At 34.7% G+C, this 18892-nt stretch overlaps 1 protein-coding gene across 4 annotated transcripts in view; it reads left to right on the top strand.

Annotated features, from left to right (window-relative positions):
- Positions 1 to 17613, top strand: part of LOC145673906 (uncharacterized) — a 74465-nt gene extending 56852 nt beyond the window's left edge. For 2 of the 4 annotated variants that reach the window (XR_014128841.1, XR_014128842.1), the window contains exons 3-4: positions 585 to 9444; positions 17463 to 17613. Coding sequence is in view for 2 of the 4 variants with exons in the window: in XM_081743717.1 (XP_081599843.1) it covers positions 585 to 958; positions 9382 to 9444; positions 17463 to 17513 (488 nt within the window). In the remaining 2 variants the exon portion in view is untranslated. The remainder of the gene's footprint in view (positions 1 to 584; positions 9445 to 17462) is intronic. The other 2 variants (XM_081743718.1, XM_081743717.1) reach the window with 2 other exon arrangements.
- Positions 17614 to 18892: the final 1279 nt, after the last annotated feature.

Raw genomic sequence — 18892 nt, forward strand, 5'->3', positions numbered from 1 at the left:
GTTTTTCTATTACTGTCTCACATTTACTGTTCCTTTGAACACTTCTTGCTTAATTTTGTCCTTCTGCAGAAGTCTACAATATTAAAATAAAATAAATAAAACAATTGAATTCTGATGTTGGTTGTTTTAATAAATAATTGGCAAATTTTGTTAATTTTCGTCAATGAGTGGCAAGAGAAACATGGAGTACACCGTCATGTGACAGCGCAGCCAATTTAAAATCTCATAGTGAGGTGCACATAGGATGATGACTAACATTTCATAACAATAGTTAATTTTACTATGCTCTTGTATACTAAGGTTTATTAAATATATTATCAGGATAAAACCGTTTTATCGAATTAATTCAAATGGTATATTTGTGAGAAATATCTATTCTGTCACTATATATATATATATATATATATATATATATATATATATATATATATATATAATTTGTTTTTAAAAAATATTTTCAGTTGGTTTTTATTTAAAGATTCATGTCAAGCACTTTTTCAACTTGTTAGCTTATTAAGTTACCTACTACTTTACAGTTTACTGTCAAACTGATATCAAATAATTTATTTTAAACTATTTTATAGGCAACAGCAGTGGTGAAACGGTTGTGGAAAGTACGTTATTTCTCAGTACCGTCGAAGGCATGGATGTAGACACTTCTAACGAAGCAAGTGACGATAAATCTTCATTTATGGAGAATATTGATGCTAACCACTTGACTGACCCAGTATCATTGGACATAAAGGATGAATTGAAGGAACAACATGGTCAAACGGAAGAAAGTAATATGAGCGATGCAAGTGCTATTGCTGCTGAGTGTGCGTCTGAAGTATGCTGTATTGAACGAAGATTGTACTGTCCGTTTTGTCCTCTAAGCTATGCTTTTGAATTCGTACTTCAGAAACATATCAAGGAAAATCACAAGAAAGAATTAAAAGTGACTTTCAAAAATACTGAAGTAAATTTAATTTGTAATACTTGTTTGTTCTGTGAGGCTAAGTTTTACGTTAAAAACGTATTTATCAAACATATGCTTTATGTACATCAGGATTCTGTTCTAAAAATATTCAAATCTCTTAATATTGGTAATATTCTGGGACAGATAAATTGCATATTTTGTCCATATACATTTCTAGAAGAACACGCGAAGTTGTTAATCATTCATGTTGAGAAAAAACACTTAGTAGAATTCGAAATGTTTATAACAGCAAAATTAAACGGATCGAATGATACAATGCAGTTTGACTCAAGTATGCAGGGGAATAGTAGGTCGATAAGCACTTTTAAAACTTTTGACCCGCCAACAACGAATCTGAGAGAGGATTTAGATAAACTTTGCACAGAAGATAAGCCATGTAAAGCAGGTGTAGAACAAAAGTTCTTCAGGAATATAAGTAGGATAAAACCTGTTAAAATAGGAGAAAAACATGCAAATTGTGATTTCAATTCATCTTTGCTTTCTGAGCGAACGAAAAATTCCCCTATTAAGAAACAAAGCAAAACTAGAAAATCTAGCAAGGTCCGCCGTGAGTTACAATTTAATCTTCCAAATATAGAAGATAAAATGGAAGAAAGCAAAGAAAACATAATCGCATGTAGTACAAATTTAATACACATGGCAAGAAACATACCGTCTAGTGTTGTTAAAGTGGAACCCAGAGTTAACAAGCAGAGATTTAGCTTTAAATTGTTTAAAGGAAAGACAAATACTCCTCAAGCACGAGCTATTCTTCATGAAAATCAACCCAAGACAGTTACTAGCATCCCTAGAACTGTAGCTTTACCTACTAATCGTAATTCAGGATTTATCACGAGTACTCCAGTAAATAACAAATGCACTGATTTACCTTCGAAAGGCTGTCCAGAGAAACAGTTTAAATGTGGCATGTGTACACTTGATTTTAACAGCAACAACGAACTTGTAACTCATGTTAAAAGAAAACATAATAGCATTTTAAATATATTTAAACCAAGCTACACGTGTGGCTATTGTGAAGCCAAGTTTTACAGAAATAGTTTCTTAGTTCGGCATTGTAGGTATCATCATACTCCTCGATGCCTGAAATCAAAATTCTGTACTTAAATGTTTTATTATAGTTAATCAGAATTTTGTACAACATTCTTAAGAACTGCTCTCTCCTCATAAGAGTGAATAAATAAATATACAGTGTGTCTCAAAAGTCCCCTGACATTGGGTAATTCTGTTATTATTAGAGTTACAACAAAATGTAAGAGTTAAAACCATATCCAGATATGTTGTTTTTAATCTAAAGTGAAGACATTTTTTAAATCGGACGAGCCGTTTGAGCTGTATTCTCTTTATCCGCCTAATGTTAAAATGGAAAAGTTGACATTTACCTGGACCCACAACATAAGTGAATGAAGTTACTGTTTGAAATGGGGGCTGGCCATCGACATGTTAGCTTAAAAGACAATAACTTCTTTAACTTATGTTGTTGGTCCGGGCCAATAGCAACGTTCCATTTTCATTTAACATTGGGTGCATAAAGAGTGTACAGCGCAAACGGCTCGTCCGATTTAAAAAATTCCTTCACTTTAGATTGAATATATCATATTTGAAGATGGTTTCCCTTCTTACATTTTGTTGGAACTCTGACAATAACAGAGTTACCCCATGTGAGGGGACTTTTGAGACACCTTGTATATTAATTTAAAGTAATATGTTAGGTCCATAGTTTTTTTTTTTTAAAAAAGTGTCACTATCCTGTTGTAAATCAATTTATTGAGATGGCATCAACAGTAAAACGTCTTTTAGGTTTTTACTAGTACAACATTGTATTGAAGACCGTGCGATTTAAGTACACGAACAGTTTAAATTACTTTATTGTTGAATTATTCTAGTTTGATTTTCCTGACAAGTAAAGGGTCCAAATGAATGAATCGAGTTACGGGATGAGACATAGTTCGCCTGATAGAGAATGTGAAAATATGTGTATGTGCAAAGTTACAGCGGCTGAGCAACGGAGGGGGAGGAGGTCAAAATTGATGCGAGAAGAGCTATGCTTTGTTATAGAAATACATCAAATAAACTGTTGAATAGTAAAAATAGTGAAAGATAGACAATGTGAACGGTGGTAGTTTCACATATTAGCAAAAGAAGAATGGGCAGAGTAGATCACGGATCTCCGCAGCCATCTTGAAATCCGCCATTTTGAAATATGTGATGTTTTTTTTTTTTTTTGAAATGGAAAGATAGTCATGTGATATATCAATTAGAGCCAACATGTTCTCAAAAAATCAATTATGAACTTTAGTGATCGTTATCTGTACTTATTTGGGAGATTTAGGATCAATTTTATAGTTACCTACGGAAATCTAGGAGACTGACATTCGTATGTTGAAAGTTGGGACTATCACGAAAACAAATGTAAGTTAAACATATTTACAGGACAAGAAAACTAACAGTGAAATTTGTTATCCAAGTTGTCCTGTATTATTACATTATTATTTATGACATTACTTCCAATTTGCTTCCTATAGCGCAGAAGAGGACTGTTCTAGTGTGGAAGAACCGTTTTTTTGCAGTCGAAACAATGTGGAGTTTATATAGCTACCTTTTGTTAAATGACATACTAATATAGACCATAACATAATAAAATTTCATGGATTGGAATGCAAATATTACGTACTGTACGTAGGCCACTTTTTTTTTCACCACTTGCTATATTTTTCACTCAACCTTCTTTGTCCACCTTCGTAAGCAATAGCAACTTGGAACGAGAGTAGCATGTAATATCTGGATGAAAAGTGGACTGCTGCAGTCGAATGTGTTTCCATGATAATCCAAACTTTCAACATACGAATATCAGTCTCCTAAATTTTCGTAAATAACTGTAACGATGATCCTACATCTTCCAAATAAGTACAGATAACATTCACTAAAGTTCATAATTGACTTTTTTGGGAACATGTTGGCCCTAATATATATGTCACATGACTACTTTTCCATTTAAAAAAATATCACATATTTCAAAATGGCGGATTTCAAGATAGCGGCGGAGGTTGGTGATCTTCTCTGCCCATTCTTCTTTTGCTAATATGTGAAATTACCACCGTTTGCATTGTTATCTTTCACTGTTTTTACGATTCAACAGTTTATTTGATGTATTTCTATAACACAGCATAGCCCTTCTCCCACCAATTTTGACCCCCTCCCCCTCCGTTTCTTATGGCGCTCAGCCACTATAATTTTGCACTTACACATATTTTTACATATTCTATCAGGCGCACCATGTCTCATCCCGCAATTCGATTCATCCATTTGGACCCTTTACTTGTGAGTACTAAGTTTTTTTCGATTTAGCTATAGTTGTTTTTATTGATATTAATGGTAATTTAGCTAATGAGTTCTTGGATCGAAGGTGGTGTGGGATTATTTATTGTTAATAGTATTTGTTTATTTTTAAAATAAGAATTGTTTTCGCTTAACTAGCTTTAAGATATACAAACATAAAACTGTTGTTTATATGATATTAGCAAACGAAAAAGAATTGTAGACTGAATATAAAATCCGTGCTAAGTGCCAAAAAATGGAAAAGTTCTGTTTAATGTAAAAATGTTATCTATGTGCCTAACACTACTCAGTGAAAAAATGGCTATCTAGTATTCACTGTGAAAGTAGTTCAAATAATCCCCAGAAGAATCAGTTCTGAAGTAAAATCTGGGCTGTTTACTCTACATTTTCGTTTTGGCACTTAGCACGGAGTTTATATTCAGTCTACAATTGTAGATCTTTTTCGTTAAATTTTGGAACAGAATAAGTCTTTTATTTATTGTAGTCTTATACGTATATAGATACATGTACGTAGTTGTTTAAACGAGCTTCACTTTCTCGAGTCTTGATTTCATTATTTTACATAGTGTAATTGTAGAATGTATGAGTGAAATATGCAAAGAAACGACCCCACTTCTAAATATTGATAATACTCCATCGTCGTCATTAGTACGTTCTATATATTAATTATGGTGGATAAACACCTGTTCGTAGTCCTTTCGTGTAGTATATTTATTTATATTTCCTTTATGATTCTGTCAGTTTTGTCATTCGTCTCTACTTACGTTATTTTCTTTTAATCCGAAAGACATAATCATTGAAATCAAAATATATTTAATATTTAATACTTAATATTTAATTGTAATAATACTGTAAATTTCGCTTAGTAGGGCCAGACGCAGTAAAATTCTACGACAATTACTAGCCGCGCATTTGCGACTATTTTACCGCCTTGGCTGTGTTACGGGCGAACTAGTCTTTTAGCAGGTACGTAAGGGTGAGAATTTCATTTAAAAAGGCCAAATAAACCCTGTTTATTCGAAGCAATTAGCTTTGACAAAGTCGCTGGCAAAGCTATGTATTGGCCTGATTAAGGAAAGGGTAAAGAAAACAATAGATAACTTGTCTTGAGAAGTTATTTATTGTTTTCACAATATGTTGGGAGTATGAGGCCGAAATGAATAGATTTGAATTTAAGTAAAAGGACAGCAATATTGTATAAGATAAAAAGCCAACCACATGATACTACTTAACGTTACTTGCTAGTAGTTATGACAGTGCCAGAAACTTCAATTTTATTTTTGTTAAAACAAGGAAATGATTTGTGTCAGGCATAGATTGCTCAAGAAATGAAATCTGGAATTTCAATAAAAAGAAAGAGAACTAAAAATCGTGAAATTGAAGGGCAGTTAATCATGTGCTATCTTATTGTCGGTGAACATGCTGTAACTACTCGTGGTCTCATTTTGAAAAGCAAAGCAGAGGAACTAGCTCAAAACTTGGTAATAACAATTGATAAGTATGACGTGAGTTTACGAGTAGCATGCAGTAAAGATCTAGGTGCTTTTCATATATTAACATCGTGGTTCGAACATGGTCCTACAAAGCGGAAAAGACTGTACTTTAAAAGTAGTAATTCTTAACACTAAAAATAACAAACATGAAACAATATTGTAGTTGGGATATGTATCAAACTAGTATTTATTTTAAATATGTGTACTACAGTGGTATAAGTTTAGTAACTAAGTATGTTGTTGTTAAACAATTGTAAAAAATATATATATGACAGTATTTTTCCTAAGTACATCACGTAACAGCAGAATAACTGCCAAGTATTTGTAATACATGAATAATTAATCTAGAATTGCAGCCTAATATTACTGCAGTAAGATTAATGATGGACATTGTTAACTTATTTTGAAACAACTAGTTATTTGCTTTCAAAAATTCTTGCTGAATTACTAAATTAACGTTAATAACTGTCTGTGTTACAGTATGCTTAGATTGAAGGGGAAAAATTGTCACTTTCGGTATTCCATTCATCCATATAATCGAGCCTCAGGATCAGGGGTGAACTGGCTCGCCTGATGCGCCCTTTCCTTTATGGCACCCATAAAACCCTATTTCATAACGAAAATTAAATGAATAAATTTCCCTGAAATATTTACATTATTTTTCTCTAACACAAAACAATTCAATTAATACAATATTACACGAAATAAGTTGCGTCAATAACATTTCAAGCCGCGCATAGACAGGCAATTATATTTACGCGACACCAAGAGTATCTTCTGTAATCAAACACGAAAATAAAACAGCACCTTAGTGTTCTTCAAAGTTAGTGATGCGGGTCGTAAGTTGTGTTTCTGTCTGCCGGTAGTATTGAATAATCTCAGGAAAATAAGTTTTTCTTCAATACTACATTTTCTTGAGGCATGTAGTTCGTTGTCACCTGTTTTATAAACAGCGAAAAGCAAAACGATGTTTTAAATTTAGTTCATGATTCTCTGATATGATTTTATTATATTATTCGACCTACTATATTTTCTTAAAAATAATATGGTGGTTATTGTTAATATTACAATTTCTTTCTGTAAAAGGTCTGCCATGCTTAATGACATATTTGTTGCTGAAGTAATAGCAACAACAGAGTTATCCATCATGTAGTGGAGCTCCCTTATCTATAATCTTATTTTCAATTTTGTGAATGCTTGTAATTCTGTATGTATATATATATAAAATAACTTACGTCCAGTGTCTCTTCATTGCCGAGTGGCTAACACGTGGTTTCTGTATACGTGGTTCCAGGTTTGATTCTTGATAGTATAGTTTCAGATACAAGCCTGAGAAGTGGTTTGGATCGCAGTTTAAACAGTAGGTCCCATCTCATATAGTCTCAGGGCTGGAAAGAAACGTGAAGCAAACCAACTAATAAATTTATGTTCGAAGCATCCCTTTCCATAAACATTTCCATAAATTTTGAGTACCTTAAGCATTTACAGTGGAAACTACAATTTCAAAAATCGAAATTGGTGTAACCAATGGAGGAACGCTTAAGTTGAACTTGCACGATTATGCTGATAGAACGCATTACTACCAGTTGTTATGTGGACATTTTAGGTTACGATTTACATCCTATGGTCCATATGCTGTTTCTAGCCAGCGACGCAAATTTTCAAGATGATACTCTGCCAATTCACACTGGTGGAGCTATTGAAGCCTAATTTCGTGGACCTCTCTTCAACCTCGCTCGTTCAATCGCCACACTATTCCTTTATTGAACATCTGAGGCCACTCCTAAATCAGAATACAGAACAGGTATTCTCCTCCATCTTATGTGAGGGAACTGAGTGCTGCACTCCTCCCGAAACATAATATATATGGCTTATATTCCTTCATTCTACGACAAATTAGAACTGTCCTATATGCTAATAGTGCTCCCACGCTGGATTAGTCAGGAATACTAGATTTTCGTTAGGTGTTTCCATAATTTTAATAACCACCAATATCTAACGTCAAACAATAAACTTATGATAAAAGTAGAGAGAACAAGTGATGAAGTGCTTCTGATCCTTCTAACTTCATGTAATACTGTTAAATTGTTAAGGATATAACTATAGTCAACGCATCATTAGACACGACTTCCTAAATCAGCAAGAGCTTACGTATAATCTACAGGTATTCCACTCACTACCAAATCCAGCATGTTGTTAATAAGTTTTAACTTTAGTAAAATATTGCAACTAAATTTTGGAAGAACTGGTTGCTTCATTTTCACTTTAATGTCTCGAGAATCGAAGCTGTATGAAGCGTGGACCTACGTGGGATCCGAACCAAATGGCCTCCCTTCGGATATCAAACTAGAATCTCACGCGCTGGAGTCTCCTACGCTACCATATGGTCACAAGGAGCTCGAATTTTAGCAGGAGTAAGTTCGTTACGTGAAGTCGTAATGTCTAATTGTCATCTAGTTGTTACGACATTGAGTATAGCTGTATGCTAGCCAACACATCTTCCTGACTCGCTTCTGCTTATCTCATTTTGTTTCTGGTAACTGTGTTACCGCAAGGCACGTACGCAGGAGCTAATTTCAGAAGAGATCAAAAGCTCCTGGGAAGATCCAAATCAACATAAGGATAAATTATACTAAAATTAGACTAAATTTACGGAAAGGTCGGATTTCGGGAGGAAGACTGGATCTCAGTACCAACCCTTTGCGTACATCCGTATTCACTATCCTTGTTATAGGACCAGTTTCGCTCCTGCGCAGGTTTGTTCTGTCATCTGGCGGGAAATAATTGTATAAACTAGTGCATTTCGCAGAAAAAACAATGTAGATGATTGTCCACATACATTTGTAACATCGACCGTTGTTTGAGCGGATCATCAATGTATTACTCTTGCAAATCTGCAGTATCGTTCCAATAGGTATATGGCTGATGTTAGCTTTGCTTTAATAATTGGATTTAGTAATTAGTAATGAATATCAGCATACATTTATAAGAATTCATTATTGCTGGTACAGTGTATTATATAGGGTGGACCATTTATTTTGATACGTTCTTGTAACTTATAAACTAATAGATAAATAACGCTGCATATCCTGCAATAACACCAGATTAACAGTGTTGCCAACTCAACATAAAGTTATATTTTTAAAGGCGGTACATGAAGTTATTATGTATTTCAGATCTGTATGTTTGTAAGGAAACTTGTAATACAATAATTATAATAGCCTCTCGAATAATGAAATACGAATTTTGAATTTTTTTCGAATATCAGTTATTTCTGAGATGAAAGAGTGAACCCAGGCGCTTGGGTCAAATCTATGTCCAAAGAGAAAAGTACCAATTTCTATTAAATCACGAGTTTATTTTATGAAATGAGGTATTCAGATGAAATGTTAGTTACCAAATCAATGCTTTAAGTTTGCATCTTCGCACTTAATGTACAAAACTGCTGTTTATAAACTTATTGTACAGTATTTTAAGCTTAAATGTTTTAACTTCTCAAATGTATTCATTCCATATTTTTTAAAAATTTAATTTTATGTTATTTACAAATTGTGCTCAGTTTGACAATTACAGGTCGCTGCGATATTCATCAAATCGCTTAGAAGTTCTCAGGAACCTGATGTGGCAGAATTTGAGGTAAGTAAAGATAAGCGTTTTGTTTGCTTATAGGGGATAAGATGACTTTTTTGTATAGGATTAACATTTAGCTATATGCAGTTGCGGATTTGCACATAGACCACGTTATATGTTTTCAAGGTAAGCTTGTATTTCTTTTTGTCATTCCATCAGTTATTTTATTCAGTGCCCTATTTTCGCTCTTGACACAGAAAATTCGTGTTCAGTTCACGTTAGTACATACAGCGGTCGAAGTGAGACGGTATGCGGTGGTATGCTATACTTCCTCTGGTTTTTCCATCATGAAGGCATACCGCCTCAGTTTTTTCAGTGATCAAGACATACTGTCACTGCAGAGTAGATGCTAAATACCTTTAATAAATCAATTTTTATGCACAGTAATTGATGAATAGTTTTACACGTAAAAAGATTTTATTTCTTATGTAGAAATAATTTCTACGTTGACAACACCGACATTTTTGATATCTTTTTTCTACCTTTTATTTTTAAAAATGAGGTGTCTTCAAAGGAATTCATCTAGTTTATATTTTTAAGTCCCATACTGAATTGTTTCTTTTTATGTATATGTGTATCGTCTTGCCTTAATGCATATAGATGCAGTGTTTTGAGCATGGGCGGATTTAGGGGTTGTCTGCGATGGGGGCGGATTTTCTGGGTTTTTGGAATATCCCTCAGTCGAGTAGAGGTCTGGGAGTTTTCCCGCAGGAAATTAGGATAAAACTCGGTTTTAGAGCATTTTCGTGCATAATTCTCTCCAATACAATATAAAGGGATTTTTTTTTCAGAAAATTGTTGGCGGGGGATCAAAAGTCTCTCAATGTCCATGTCCCCCTCCTTCAGTAACTACAGAGAAGCTCTCCAATGGTTTTTAGTCATTATGTAAATACAAATGCGATCTTTTAGACAACATACCCTCACTGCATTTAAACATTTAGATAACCGGTATGTCCAGTCAAAATTGTAACAAAACATACCGCCTCTGCTTTTTTTCCTCTTCGAACACTGAGTACATGTTCAGGTTTCACTTTAAACTGTGGGTCCACATTTTATATAGTGGCCTCAATATTGAAAACCCTAAGTTAAATTCCAAAAAACAAGCGAACATATTGGATGTGAAAACAATAAATTTTATTGAGTATCTGATCGACAAGATTTAGCTACTTTTCGTTTCATTAATTTCTTTATTTTCTTGCATTTGTGTACTCTACAGAGCAGGGAAATATAGAACATTAAAAAGTAAAGATATCATAAAACAGAAATTATTCTTATGAGTAAATATTGTCTTGTGAAGTATGTTTAATTTTAATGCAGTTCCACATTTTTCTCCCGAGTTCTTTGAATTAGGAAAATGTAGAAAAAAATGGTAAAATCGAATCACTTTTTGAACTGGAGATGTTTTCCAAGTGAGTAAATATTGTAACAAGGCAGAACTTCAGAAACAAATTATCAAACTAATCCTTAAATATTCCTTTAGCATTAGTTTTTATGGGGATCAAATGCAAATTTATTGTAATTAAGAAAGCAGAGTCAGTGGGTAGAAGTAGTACTTTCTCTTTTAAAACATGAATTCCATATTTATTATTGTTTTTGAGATAGGTGGACGACCTCATTTTTTCATTGATTTTCCATTGACTTTAATGTTCATGTTTCGTGATTTTTACTATGCTCCATCCATTTTAGGACAATTTGCTTCTGGAACATAGAATCTACGTAGTCTCCTTTACTTTTGAGCCCAATTTCAGCCATCTCCCTCTTTTGGTCTGAGAGATAAGTGGTGGAATTATCTGTTTTTTTATTGATTTTCCATTGAGATTAATGTTTCGTGCGTTTTTTGTCTATGTTCCATTTATGTTAGCACAGTTTGCTTTCGGAATATAGAATTATTGGTGACTTTTGGTGACCTCTGGAGGTCATAAGGAGTTGGCCCCATATAAACAATTCACCGGGGGGTTCTCAGTTATCCAAAAACCACTCAAATCGGACAGATAAGGAAATGCAATGCTTTTTGTACGATGTCCTTTATGCTGTTTGTGCCTTCGTGTTCCGGGAGACAAAAAATTCAAAGAAATACTGATGGATCACCACCAATTGTAATCAGGTTGAGACGTTCACAAGTTATGAATCGTGTTCGTTGGTGGAGGTGGTTTTCAAATCAGATGTAGGAGAAATCAAACCTATCCGGCTTTAGGTTGATCACTATAGAGCAAGGACGGTAACAGCGAAAACAGGTTTCCTGCAGTCTATTAAGCGTCCCAAGAATACATTCCATCTCCATCTTTAACTGTCTACTAAAACCAGAAATGATATAAATCCACTACAATTCCAGTTTCAATATTGATCTATAGAGAGCAAAAACGATAGATGGCGAGAAGCGATTTTTAAAATCGATTTAGTGTTCTAAGAATATATACCATTTTCCCTTAATCCACTATTCAAACAGAAAGTGGCAGAAACCAACCTCTTGCGGCTTTAACGTTGTTCTTCATAGAATAAAAATGATAGTGAGAAGTGGTTTTCTGCAATTAATTAAGCATCCCAAGAATATATTCCATTTTTACTCTAATCTCTCTATTAAAACCGGAAATAACATGAATTAGACAGTTTCTGTTTTAACGGTGATCGCTATAGACTAAAAAGGGTAATTAGTACAGAGCAACGGTTTTCTGTGATCAAGTATGTGTCCCAAGAGTTTATTCTATATTCACACTAATTTCTCTCTACTAAAACCGGAGGTGGTAGAAATTATTACCACTCCGGTTTCAGTATTCATTGAGATAGCACACTGTATAAACCAAACTTCTTTACACGTAACACTTTACTATTAAATGTAAACTAATCGACATTATTAAATGTCAACTAATTAAGCAGACCAGAGTTAACGTGCTGTGATAAAGGCTAAAGATCATACCCAGATTTGTTATACGACTTGAAAGTTACATAAATGGATTAGCAACATCTGTTTCGCTTTTAATTGACTTTCTTTATAAGTTGGACTACTGCTGTCGGAATTACGTTTGTTCTTCTTAACACAAGTTCAAAAGAATTTTGGATTTGCAAGAATACTAGATTCAGAATCGTTCCTCATTCATACGCACTTGAATTTCCTATTTAGATGCAACCTTTATTCCTTTAAATTTACATCAATTAGGTAATATACTGAATTCCCTGTCTCCACTTTCGTGGATCATGCTCTTTACTCTTTATCAATTTAATTATGTCAAGCGTGAATCAAAAGGGGACTTCTGATTAATTTTCTTACATTGTAGTTACTTATCAAAAGTACCAACCATTATTTTATAGTTAAGAACTAAAAACTTTGTCAGCCGTAGAACTGTCAGTCACCGTTTTTATATGACGAATGCCAATTCCCAATTACTTTTATGGAGGTTACATGATTTAATATGTGCAATTCTAGTGCAGATTCTCTTACTCTATGTAGGGAAAGATATCAACTCCGTTGTTCAACACGGCTGTTTATAATTTAATGCATGGTTCCTACTGGTCAGGGAAGTCAGGGAAAATGGTGCAGGTGAGGGAGACTCAGGGAAAAAGATTGGAAATCAGGGAAACAGCGAAATTTTATAAAATATATTTTTTCTAACATTAATTGTACACCAATTTCAGTTTAGCCAAACATTAATGATCACAGTATGTAACGTTGCTATTATTTTTATGAGCGCTAATTGGAATGTAAGCATGAACAATTGATTATTATTTATTTCTATAGAATAAATGTCCTCGTATATAAATATTCACCGGTATTTATTCCTTATTTATATGTTAACGTCATCCGATATCCAGGCCCGTATTTATATATTGTGCGCCCCTGTGTCCTAAATAATTTGCCGCCTCTCGCACCAGTATCAATGATAACTGATAAGAAAAATAATTGTTTACATTATTCACCGTCAGTAATGGTTTAATAGCACCTATATTAATAATACAATAAGCTATCTGTCTGTAGAGTTTTTCAACTCGAGAACAATAATAGATAGAAACATGAAATTTTAATGTTTTAAAGCTCTGAGAGATATCATCCAAATGGCCTGTTGCAGGTCCCTAGATCATATCTGAGCTGAAATATGGGGGTGCAAAGTTCCCATATGAATAACATGGGTTATTTTAAAAATAATTGGAAACCACCAATATTAGAGCTGAATTCATAGTTTTTGGGGTCGCTGAGATGAATAGTGACAGTTTTAATCCAATTCAACTCCCCAGGGAGTGGGCGAGATCTTAAAAGTAATCGAAAACGACATATATTAGGGTTGAATTAATAGTTTCGCAAGTCGCTAAGTTTAGTGGTATCAGTTTCCATGATGTTCATCCTCATCCCTTGGTGTGGGGGTGGGAGAGGATTACTTTTTAAAAATAATCAAATAGCTAGCTAATTAGTAGCTACCAGGGTTGTTTTGTTTAAAACAAAATGTGTAAAACAAATGATTAAAACTTGTTTTAAACAATTGATTTTGTTTAAAACAAATTTTGTATAAGTTTTAAACATTTTGTTTTAAACATGTGCATTTTCCAAGACTTGTTTTAAACATATGCTTATTTTTATTTTTGTGTCAGAGAAAGAAAATTGTCAAAAAGTGCTCCCCCATTCAGAAGACTGTTTTCTTCCCATATGAATGTTTTGATTTCTCATTGCTACAGCAGATCAATGTGGTGATCTATAATTTATTTTCTCTCTTTTTTTCCTCCTTATTTTTAACGTATTTGGTCTAGGAATTAATTCGTGCGGTTGGTACGCACACATTGAAGCTGTAGTACAAACACAAAATACATAAATACCTTAAGAAAAATATTGTCCATCGCTAGCCACCACTTTCGCCCATCTGTCAGGCAATGTACGGATTCCGTGGCGAAAGAAGTCCTCATCCTTGGAAGCGATCCAGTCAGAGACCCATGTTTCGATATCTTCTGAAGAAGTAAACCGCTGTCCAATCAAATCGTTGTTCATGCAATCGAACAAGTAGTAGTCCGAAGGAGCAACGTCTGGTGAATACGGCGGGTGGGGTAAAACTTCCCATCCGACATTTTCTAAATAGGTTTTGACCGGTTTTGCGACATGTGGGCGAGCGTTATCATGTTGAACAATAAGTTTATCATGTCTGTTCTCCCATTCTGGTCGTGTTCTGGCCAGAGCTTGCTTCAAACGCATTAATTGTCGTCGATAACGTTCTCCATTCATAGTTTCACCCGGTTGCACCAGCTCATAGTACACCACACCTTTCATATCCCACCATATGCACAGCATAACCTTTGCACAGTGAATATCTCGTTTTGGTTGTGATGGACCTGGTTCACCTGGTTTCACCCAAGCCTTTTTTCGTTTAGGGTTCTCGTAATGGATCCACTTCTCATCACCCGTAATAATTCGATGCAGAAACCCCTTTCTGCTCTGTCGTTGAAGCAGCAATTCGCAAATGGTTTTTCGTCTTTCAACGTCTCTGTCTTTCAATTCATGTGGAACCCAATGTGACATCTTTTGAATCATTCCCATGGCTTTCAAGCGTTTGGAGACTGTTGTTTGATCAACGCCTAATGCTGCAGCAAGTTGTTCCTGCGTTTGACACGAATCCTGCTCGAGCAATGCTGTCAATTCTTCGTCTTGAAATTTTTTTGGCTGTCCAGCTCGCTCTTTGTCTGCCAAGCCGAAATCACCACTTCTAAACCGTGCAAACCACTTCTGACACGTTCGCTCAGCTAGAGCATGGTCACCATACACTTCCACCAAAATACGATGACTTTCAGTCGCACTTTTCTGCATGTTAAAGTAATGCAGCAGGACATCCCGCAAAAACACTTTATCAGGCACAAATTGCGCCATGTTCACTTAACTACAAACTGGTGTTGTTGACGCTTTAATCCACTGCCCTATACTACGAACGATACGCGATGACAGGGGTTTGCAACACATGTGTGGATACACGGAACTGTGGGACGCTCCGTTCGTTGTGCCATCTCTTGTCCACCCGCACGAATTAATTCCTAGACCAAATATATTATATTGTTAAACGGGTCACCCGCCTCTTGCCCTGAATTTCAGATTTTGGGGGCAGTAACGCCGATTTAAAAACCTTTTGCTGAGCAAAGACCAAGATAGAAAAGTTTGAAGTCCTTACACCAAATAAATACTGATTTCGATCAGTTATAATCCAGTTCCATTTTCCGTAAGGAGCTATAGGCCTATATTGCTCTCTTGTATATTTTTTGGCCCAAGGATTCCAAAGGTGGATCTGCTTTCGAGTTTCGGGCCAGCTTAAAATTGTGGAAATTGGGCCTAAGCAACTTTCTAGTTTTAATCATCTGTATGCTCTCCGTATTTATTCTGTGTAAGGACCTCAAGCTTGTTCTGTTGGACTTTGCTTATCAAAAGATTTCTAAAACTGCCTTACTGCCCTCAAAATCTGAAATCCAGAGTTGGGATGGGGCTGGCTGCCCTCCTGTCCCAGTGACGCCTCTGTCTACCGGCTGTCATATGAAATGACCCCACGCCCTTTCACATGGTTTTAGTTACATTTGTTTTGGACTCTTGAGTGCAAAGATATTACGTTTTGAAAGAGAATTCATTTGCTGAACAAAACTGAACTTTATTGAAAATGGATTTGGATCAATTGTGCTCTGAACGTCCCAAATATTACCTTTCTTCAATAAATTATTGACTCAAAAAACAACCAGTTACATAGGCTTACAGAAAATATTCTAAAGTTGCACATGTAGTGTGCTTCAAACATTACTTTTCGAAAATTTATTATTTTAAAATAATTTTATTAGCGTCAGTGTTCTGAAATAGTAATAAAATTTTGCAACAAAAATCTCACCCGCCTCCACGGAACGCGAGCTTAGCCCCTAAAGGCATAACTAGAAAACTTTCAGAAGCAGTAACTCCGAAATGACTTGCTTTAGGGCTAAAATAACCACATAACCGTATTTCTGATAAAAATTTAGCCACAAAACATGTAACATGTCTCCCTTTGCATTTGAAATTTCGAATAGTAATCAAAGATGTCCTCCATGATGCTTGATAGTACCATCTGATGTGTCAAACCACTTCCAAGTTTCATCATTCTCCCTCAACCCGTTCTCAATACACAAGGATAGTGAGGACTTTTGTTTTGCCATTAAACAGTATATTGATAGAGTGTGAAATCTCTATAGTAGGTAGATCTTAAAATCTTTCTAAAAAACTTATTGCAACCAAGAAGGTACTTACGAGAGTCACTAGCAAGAGGGTGTAACAAAAGAGGGTCGTGATATGAAATAAATTGAGAATTACTAATCTATACTGAAATATTCTGTACTCAATACAGTGTTGTCTTAACGAGAATAAAATAAATGAAAAGATCGGTTACAAGAGCAAAAAAGTCTTAATAAATACGTTATTATACGATTTTTGAAATATGTTTAAAATCATATTTTAAAACTGTTCAAAATGTTTAAAACATGTTTTCTTTTGTGTGTGTTTTAAAACATTTGGAACATCTTTTTCATATTTTAAACATGTTTTGTTCTTTTTGTTTTTTTTTAAAAAAATGTATTTTTTTCAACCCTGGTAGCTGCTATAATTAGAGCGAATTAAACATATTAACATATTTTCTCGTGCTTGCGTGGGACTCTGCGGGTTGCTAGATTTAAATATTACTTTATTGTGAGTCTTTAGAAAAAATCCAAAATTTTGCCGTTCCCTAAATTCTGCCGCTCTGTGCTCGAACACAGAATAGCACTTACCTAAATACGGGCCAGCCGATACCTGCCATGAAAGTCAGGGAATTTCCTGCCAAAGCTTAGGGAAATAAATTTCTCCAGATCAGTAATAACCATGTAATGACAAAAGTATAAGATAATTTTATTATTCTTTGTATGAAACTGTCAGATGGTTAACGGGAAAGTAAGTTAAAACTAAAGTGTATTGCTTGATATATATATAATCTGTTGTCCTCCTTGAGTAATTTGATACAAACCCTCAAGTGTTTCTAGATTTGTATGTAAAGTATGTTTTCCTTCATTTTCAGGTTGGAGCTGCTCAGGGACTAGATTGTTCAACTTCCAGTGACATTAGTTAAAAATATAGAAAACCTTCACGCAGCGGAGCTTTATTCATTGATTGTTGTCTCTTTTTCTTATTTGTGAAACAAATTAAACATTTATAGTAAATGAACTAAATGCGTATTTTTATTTCTTATACTAAACAAGAGTAATCTTGCACATTTTTCTTCTTTCTCTGTTTATAGATATTATTTATTTATTTATTTTACATTGGGCTAAAAATGTTGAACACATCGACCTTAACTTATTTATTGTGCAGTATTGTTCAAAATAATATGGTCAGAAAATGTATAAGTGTCTGGTCCGATTCGGAAGATCATATGCTTCGGATCCCACGTTAAGCTGTAGTATTATATTTCAAACATTCGTTGTTTTAAACTTTCACGCCGAGAGTTCAACATTTCTTTCTGAAGTTTTCAGGTTACAAGTCATGTGTTTTTATTTTAGAACTGACGGTTGGGCTGCTGATCTTATTCCGAGCCCCTCAAGGTCAGTATTACCTCAGTATGAAGATTGTAAATGGAACGAGATATTGGGAACTGCTCCGCAAGTCTCGCAGACCCGGTCCTGGGCAGATGATCCACAATTTAGTTCCCAGGTCCCACATACAGCTTAGTCTACTAAGGATCATGGAGTGGTCAGGATGTGTTAGTTCCCAATTTCTAGCACTCGTGAAAAGCTATCTACCAGAGTTATGGAAGAAAAAAGATTAAAAAATGGTGATTAATGGCATTAGTAAAGTAGAGAGGGTGTAGATGGATAAAACTCAGCAGGCTGAGAAAGCCATCCAATATCTGGAAGAACTGCAATGCCCAGCTAGACGCCAAACTACGGAAGCCAGAAAATCAGATCCACTACTGCTGGTCAGAACAACTAGGAACAACTGCTTACAAGGAACAACTAGGAGTTGGATTACTGAACTTTAAAGCGGGCGAGAGTCAGAGTTCAGTTGTTACAGGATTTCTTATGTTATGAGTGATAAGATAAATCAAGTAGTTAGTAGGACCTACTTTGGCATGCTTTAAACCTAGTCATGTTTATTATTTTTTTATTCTTATATAGGTATCTATATTGTACTCCCATGCGCAAAAAAAAAAATTGCGCGTATACTGTAACTCAAGATTTTTCGCATTTATTCCATTTTCCTTACGTTTATGGGTAAAATTCAGTTATTAGTATGTGGAGATAATAGAAAGCAATTCATCTAAGGAGATATTTCCAAAAATATAATAAAATAATAAAAATATAAGCAAAAAACAAAATTATGCTCGGTTTTGTGTGTACTGGCAACGATGATTTCTAGGGATTTTTTCAGTAGCAGATCACAATGGCGGAGGGAATTCAGTAGGGGAATCGAGAAATTGGATCAAGGAACTGGATAGTGGACTAAAATGTT

This window comes from Thermobia domestica, chromosome 17 (genome assembly GCF_964235325.1).
Source record: "Thermobia domestica chromosome 17, izTheDome1.hap1.1, whole genome shotgun sequence".
Taxonomy (NCBI): Eukaryota; Metazoa; Arthropoda; class Insecta; order Zygentoma; family Lepismatidae; genus Thermobia; species Thermobia domestica.